The sequence below is a fragment of the Meles meles genome, chromosome 3 (assembly GCF_922984935.1).
Source record: "Meles meles chromosome 3, mMelMel3.1 paternal haplotype, whole genome shotgun sequence".
NCBI classification, from domain to species: Eukaryota; Metazoa; Chordata; class Mammalia; order Carnivora; family Mustelidae; genus Meles; species Meles meles.
Window position 1 is genome coordinate 92,762,544 of NC_060068.1, and position 8,039 is coordinate 92,770,582.

The 8,039-nt window shown below is 40.0% G+C and overlaps 1 protein-coding gene across 1 annotated transcript; it reads left to right on the plus strand.

Moving 5' to 3' along the window:
- The first annotated feature begins 6,440 nt into the window (after positions 1-6,440).
- LOC123938102 (28S ribosomal protein S35, mitochondrial) lies at positions 6,441-7,535 on the plus strand. The gene is made up of 2 exons (XM_045999108.1): positions 6,441-6,546; positions 6,656-7,535. Exons 1-2 carry the CDS (start codon positions 6,441-6,443, stop codon positions 7,519-7,521), a joined length of 972 nt encoding a protein of 323 aa, XP_045855064.1. The 3' UTR covers positions 7,522-7,535.
- Positions 7,536-8,039: the final 504 nt, after the last annotated feature.

Sequence of the window (8,039 nt, forward strand, 5' to 3'; positions counted from 1 at the left end):
ATGCATTACACTAAGTGGAATAAGTCAGTCAGAGAAAGACAAATACTGTATGATCTTAATTTGTAGGTGCAATCTAAAAAGAAAAAAAATGGAAAAAGAGATCAGACTTGTGTTTACTAGATGCAGTGAGTGGGGGAGGGTAAGTGGAGGGAGGAGGTCAAAAGGTACAAACTTCCAGTTATAAGTGAGTACTTGGGATATAATGTACAACATGATGACTGTAGCTAATACTGCAGTATGAAAAATAAAAAAGTTGTTGAGAGCAAATCCTGTGAGTTCTCCTCAGGAGAGAATTTTTAACTTCTTTCTTTCTTTTCTTTTTATTATATCTATAGAAGATGGATATTACCTGAACCTATTGTGGTAATCATTTCACAAAATATGTAAATCAAGCCATCCTGCTCTAAGCCTTGAACTTACACCATGATATATGTCAATCATTACTCAATAAACTGGAAAAAATGATCAGATCATTATAAGGATATGGGGATGTCACCTCCAAACCCTTTCCACTTCAGGACATAATACAATCTGTTGTCAGTTCAAAACTGTAATTGGACAAACCAAGAAATTCCTAACCTCAGCGGGAAGAGGGGCAAAAGAACCTAAGGAGAGGAGTGGGCTGCGAGTGAACTGTAGGTCGTGGACACAAATGGTGAAAAGTAGCTTATACACAACAATTTTAAAGATTTCTTTGGTTTAGTGAAATAGAAAACTTTCTGTAAGTCCATATAGCTATTCTCAAGATCATTCCTGTCTTAGTGAGGGCTGATTGTACCAAAACACATGGAGATAGGACAGAACCTATGATCCTGATTATTTCCAAACATGCAAAATCCCCAAGATGTGCTCTTTTGGCAAGTGACATGGCAATTCGTTTTTCTTTCTTTTTTTTCTTTTTTTAAATTTCTATTTCTTCTCAGTGTTGGCAATTTGGTTTTCATTTCTAGTGCCAACTGCAACCAGTTGTTTCTTTTGAAACTTTAAACTTAGGTCCAACACCGAACTGTTCATTTCCTTCTGTCTTCTGCTTTTGCTTCCCCCATATCTGTTGCCAAAGTTAGGCTAACACCCACACAATTGCCAACCCAGAACCCAGGAGTCATTACGGGCTCCTCCCTTTGCATTTCAGTGCATGCTTCCCAGTCTTACACATTATGTATCCTAGTTAGCAAATTAATCCTCCCCTCTCCTCTTCATCCCTTCCACCACCACTACAGGTCATGTCATCATCCTAACTGGTTTCCATAACCCTAATTTTGTGTTCTATCAACACTCCCACTACCCTTCTGGATGTTTCTGGCCCTATTACTCAAATATGAACATACCACCACCCTGCTTATTCTTGAAAAACTTTGTCCCTTTACTCTTGTACTCCTTTGCCTGCAATGTTTATCCCTCCATGTTCTTACTCTAGCTGACGAGCTTTTACATTTAGCTTCAGAATAACATTTTCTCCATCAAACCTTTTCTATTAGGCTGTGTTAGGTGATTCCTCTTTTGTGTTTATATCACCTTATAAATAACTTTATTGGAGCATCTGCCACATTGTTGTTATTGTTTATGTGTTTATCTTCTCTTCTGACCTATGAATGAAAAGCAAGCTCTACTTCCCATTCATTATTGTTGCTCCTATACCTGGAACCCAGAGGGGGCTTACTAAATTGATTTATGCTGAATCAGTGATTCTTCATCTATGCCCTGGAATTACCTAGGGTACTTTTAAAAATACTGAGGCCTGGGTCCATCCTAGACCAATCAAATTGAATTTTGGGGGGTGAAGCCCACGCACTTATAGTTTTAAAAATCTTCCTAGGTGATTTTAATGTTAGTGGTTGAAAACCACTATGCTGTATCATTTATCTGGAAATGCTAGTTAACGCTATACCAAGAAAACACAAAGCTTGAGGGTCTTTTGTGATTTATTTTTTCAAGGACACTGTATTAGTTACCTCTGGCTGAGTAACAAATGACCCCAACATTTAGCAACTGAAACAACCAACACTATTGCACAGCTTCTTGTGGTCAGGAATCTGGCACAGTGGGGTTCAGGGGTTCTCACAAGGCTGCCTTCATGGTGTCAGCTGGATGGTCGTCATCAAGGCTTGACAGAGAGAGGAAGAGCTTGCAGCCAAGCTCATGCACACAGTTATGGTAGGATTCGGATCTTCACTGACTGTAGGTTAGAAGCCCTCTCCCATTCCCCTGCCTCTCTGGAGGGTAGCTCACAACACGACAGACTGGCTTCCATTAAAGTGAGCGCGTGAGAGGGCAAGATAGGGTGAGCCAGATGGAAGCCAGAATCTTTCTGTAATCTAACCTTGGAAGTGACATCCTATCACTTTTACCAGGTTCTATTAATCAGAAGTATGTTATTAGATCTCGCTAAACTAAATGAGAGGGAATACAACAAGGGTATAGATACCAGCAAGTGGGTATCATGGGGAGCCATCTTAAAAGCTGCCTACTGCAGATGTTTAATGATACTTGACTTAAAAATTAATCTACTTTAAAGGAATCTCAACCAGAGTGTCTTAACATTAGGGGTATACATATCACTGATTTCTTTTTAAAACCAACTGAACTTGCTTTGAGAGAGATGAACCAAAAGTAAGCCAAAAGTAAGCTGATAGGTGTACTTTTTAATAAATTTATATTTTTTTCTTTCATTATCTAAGGATGCATCAATATAAGGCCATTTAAACAAAATAATGTTAAAGCAAGTCAGCTTGCATAACTCCACCTTTCACATGGCCTTATGAATTAGGTCAATGTGCTTTCCAAAGATTAAAAGTGCCCCTTTCTTTTTCCAAACATTTCCCCAGTTCACAAAAAACAGGCCACTTTAAGGATTTAACATATAATTTCTTTTTAGTGAAGGGCAGTTAACAGTAAATCTAAAGGCAAAATACCAAACAAAACAGGCAAATTAATGTACAAAACAGGCAAATTAATGTACAGACTATGTTAAGCTGAAGAGACTAATCAACTTAACCTGCCATTTTAGAGGAAAAAGCCAGTGTACTGCGTTACATTAAACACTGATCTTAATAACCAAAATTTAAGCCTTCCTCAAAGATTCTATCAATACAAAAGGATCTATTCATCTTTGGACTACTTATTATTCAATGCTAAGGTGGAAAGTTGAAGTTGCTTAATGATATTTACCAAAACTACACAAAATAGTAAAAGCAAAAAGAAACTGAAGTTAAAGCACAAATGGCTGGCATACTTGAAGTCTGATGTTAACAGCACATTTATCCCAAATCATAACCTCTTAGTTTATATTTCAACTACAAAATATCACCTCCCCCAAATCAATTAGTTTTTTATGTAGAAAGTGCTAGCCTCAGTATAAGAGTGCTGCATTTAATAACACCTTTTTCCTTCAATCATTTCCTAAAAATAATTGTTAAAATATTAGTCAGCAGTAGTCCATAGTAACTCTACAGGACTTACACAGTTTATTTAGGAGCTGGACTGGTATATTAAAGAAAGAGAACTGGGACCAGCACTCCTGTATCTTTTATGTCTTTAATGGTGGCACTAATCTTCATTACTCCCCTAAAATACAATATTATGCCTGATTTACTGTCTTGGGGTGAGCAGTTTCAAAGGGTTCCATTTGGCAATCCCCAATATAACCCCTACTCCACAGACCAGGGACCCAATGTGGCAGTTACTCCAACTGCCACATAAATAAATTCTAATTATGCACTTGGGACCACTGTGAGACTAACTTGAGCCAGAACACCTGGTCTGGTAGATGCTCATTTTAACAGGTAGGCTGTAATGTTGCTTAAAATTTCCAGATACCAAAATTAATTCAAATCCTATGACTGATAGTCCTCAAAATATTATTACCCTTTCCCTAGTGTAGTCAATTAGAGAGATGGTCACAAACCCTTTATGAAGAAATGTCATGTATTTATGTACTTTCTGTGTTGTAGTAGGGTTCTTCTTCCTTGGGACTCATCCACATACTCAGTTCCAGACCTGGAAACTGTGCTTTGCTTTTTCAGGGTCATAGATGTTAATCAGCACCCTCATGGACTGCCCATCTATTTTGCCCACAGGGAGACTATGCACTATTACTGGACTCTAGAACTCCTTGTGGGTCAAGCTCTTTTGGATGCAAGAATGACCCTGCCAGTTGTAATTGTGGCCTTCTAACTTCTGGCTGTTAAGCAACACCACCTGGCTTCCCTTACTTCAGGGCTATATTATTGCCTTGGATGTTAATGAGCCAACTCTGTGGCTGCTTCTCTTACCTCCCAGGTTTGCAGGCTTGCAGAGGACTGAGGACAGCTACCACCAAACTTCTAAGTGATGCTTAAGTCACTCTTACCAGTGCTCTCTGATGGACTCGGGTGAATGGTGAGATTCTAGTCCATCTCATGGAATACAATCCTCCAATGGATCATCTGGCCTTATGCAAGTTATCCATTCCAGCATGCCCATTTGCTCGGCTTCCTTATTCCTTCCTCCAGTCTGCCAGTGCAACTCATTTTTCACTTTGCTGAGATTTAACCCAGTTATTGTCTTGGTTATTGGTTGTTATTCGCTTGGCAACTAGTAAAAGAGAAACGGGGTAGAGAAGGAGGGCCTACTGCCTTGTGGGCAAGAGGCATCTGCGGTATCTCCAGGAGAATAAAATTGCTAGTTTTTACTAAAGAAGAGCTACCTTTGCAAGCCCAGAGGGAGGAGCAGGAGAGTCCAACAAGATGACCCTATCCCTTGATGTGCCTGGGTGGCTCATCAGTTGAGTGTCTGACTCTTGATTTCAGCTCAGTTCATGATCTCAGGGTTGTAGGATGGAGCCCTGGTGTTGGGCTCCATGGGAATGCCTGCTTCTCTCCCTCTTCCTCTCCTTCTGTCCCTCTCCCTGCTATGCTCCATCTCTCTCTCTCTCAAGTAACGAAACAAATCTTAAAAAAAAAGAGTCCATCCCATATTTAGGACCCTAGATTTCCCCACCTTCACATTAACAGAGCCACATTAGCTAAACATTCAAAGCTCAGAAGTCTCTGGAGTTCTGTGACATCAACATTGGCTAGCTCTTCAGCATGTACTTCAACTGACTCTGACCTTTTAGGTGATAAAGGCTACCACAGGAGATCTCCAGCTATTAATAGCTATTTAACAGTTGTTAACAGCTATTTCTGTTTTCCTTCTACAGTACTTCAATACAACTTAACAGTAATCAGCCAACTCTATTCTCTTTGTAGATGTTATTCCTCCCATATTTTTCAATGCCTGTATATCTACCATAGTTCCCCTTCACTGGGACATTGTCCCAGGCCAACATTGGTGAAATCTTTAGTAATTAATCTGCAGGCTTATACCAGGGGCAATGAGTGCCCCACCTACCAATCACAGTGGCCTCTTTGAGCAAGAAATGGATGAACCATTTCTAAATCTCAATTTTACCATCCCAGAGCCAAGATGGAATTAAATGTATAAGATTTTTTTTTTTTTTTTTTTTAATTAGGGGAAACATCTGTGAGAGGAAATAGGGAGGGAGCCAGAGAGACTGGGTGAACTGTCATACAATGATGCAAGTCTGACCCTAAGTGAAAGAGAGGGAAGGGTAGGTTGGGTGGAAGTGTTCTAGATGGCCATGTAGCCTAAGGAAGGCTTGGCAAGGCAATGGAGGAGTCCTTGAACCCCTGAAGGCCATCAGGGAAGTCTTGTGTCTGCCAAAAACAGGCCCTAGTCTCTGCCATGCTTAGTGAGCTGCAAAAGAAACAAAGTCTTGGCACAAACATAGTGATGGATTTCAGAGCACAGCAGTTGGTGTCCTTGGTCAATTAATTAAGCTTCTTGTAGTGGGGATCTGTGAGGCACATTCTCACAGTAGTCTCATCATCCTAACAAGAGGGAGAGCTGGAATTCAAATTAGGAAGTTTAGTTCCAGAGTGTATGCTACAAACACTACACTAAGATGGCATCTCTTAGAGCTGCAGAGGACTGAAATAAATAGTTCTCTATCATGTTGGAAGGTTTATATGTCAGGCCGGACTAGATTGGTAAGAATCATTAGGCTCCTCTAAAGAGTCTGTACTTCATTCTATGGACAATAAAGTGGGGGAGAGGGGGCATATTACAGATTAATGTACATGAATATATTCCATATGCATTGCATACACATATGAATAATTTACAGACCCATATGTAGCTTTCATTTTCTATGATATAAAATGGTTAGCAGACTTGGAAATAGTTGCAACAAACACTGATTCCTGCACTGCATATGCGGTAAGATATATTACCCTGCATATATAGTAAGATGGTCAGAAAGCATTGACAAATCACTCGTGTCATCTAGATGTAAAGATCTGGGGGGAAATGGATTCAGATAAATTCATTTTCCATCACTCGGTGTAAGATCTTACTGTGGCACAAAGCTATCAAAAATTCATCTGATTTGCCTCGCGACTATGGCGGCTGCCGCCGCGTGGCTGGCCCTACAGCCGGGGACCAGGACCCTGCGTGCTTTCTGTACCTCCGTGTCTCCGGCCACTCGCTCCGCGATACCAAGCCCGCGTGAGTGTCTGTCGCATCCCATTCGGGCTTTGGGGGAGGTGAAAGGGCGGAACACCGAATCCATGCTAGCCGCCGCGGTGGCGGAGTCCGCAAGTCCTAGGGGAAGCTGGTACAGCAGACAGAACACCCAGATATGAAAGACCACTGAGAAGAAAGGCACTACCTCCTAGGACAGAGAAAATGACTGTTGACCAAGATTGGCCTAGTGTTTATCCTGTTGCAGCACCATTTAAACCCTCTGCTGTACCTCTTCCCATTCAAATGGGCTATCCAGTAAAAAGGGGGGTGCCTATGGCAAAGGAGGGAAATCTAGAACTATTAAAGATCCCCAATTTTCTGCATTTAACTCCTGTAGCAATTAAAAAGCACTGTGAAGCTCTTAAAGATTTCTGCACTGAGTGGCCAGCTACTCTGGACAGTGATGAAAAATGTGAGAAGCATTTTCCCATTGAAGTGGACACAACTGATTATGCTTCAGCAGGACCATCTATCCGAAACCCCAAAGCACGAGTAGTAACCTTAAGGGTTAAACTTTCCAGTTTGAATTTAGATGATCATGCAAAGAAGAAACTCATTAAACTTGTGGGAGAGCGATACTGCAAGACTACAGATGTACTTACCATCAAAACAGACAGGTGCCCTTTAAAGAGACAGAATTATGATTATGCACTATATCTGCTAACAGTTTTATACCATGAGTCTTGGAAAACTGAAGAATGGGAGAAAGGTAAGACTGAAGCAGACATGGAAGAGTATGTATGGAACAATAGCTCCTCTGAAAAAAATATTCTGGAAACACTTCTTCAAATGAAAGCTGCTGAGAACAATCTGGAAGTAAATAAAGAAGAGCTCCTTGCTACAAAAGAAGTTGAAGAGTACAAAAAGTCTGTTGTTAGTCTTAAGAATGAAGGGGACAATGAAAATACCCTTTCTCAGTACAAAGAATCAGTGAAGAAACTATTAAATTTAATGTGATTTATTTAGAAAAATCTCCTTGATTTAATTTTATGATAGATCTGTAATCATTATCTCACTTTATATAAATTTTAAAATGCTAAAAACAAAACCCATTGTTACACATTTCAGATTTGTTTTATTAGTTTCAGAGGTAGAGTTTAGTGATTCATCAGTTGCATATAACATACCTAGTGCTTATTCCATCAGTTTCCCTCCCTAATGCCCATCCCCCAGTTACCTCATCACCCCATCCACCTCCCCTTCAGCAACCCTCAGTTTGTTTCCTAGAGTTCAGTGTCTCTTACAGTTTGCCTTCCTGTCAATTTTCATCTTATTTTATTTTTCCTTACCTTCTCCTGTGTTCATCTCTTTTATTAAATTCCACATATGAATGAAAAAAAAAATTCATCTGATTTTTACTACTTTATTAAGAGTTTTGAAAATTATACTCCATGATTTTTTATGCAAAAGCACTCTTTCCACTTACACTGTGTATCAAATAGGCATTTACAGGCTAAATGAAGAACATAACCACT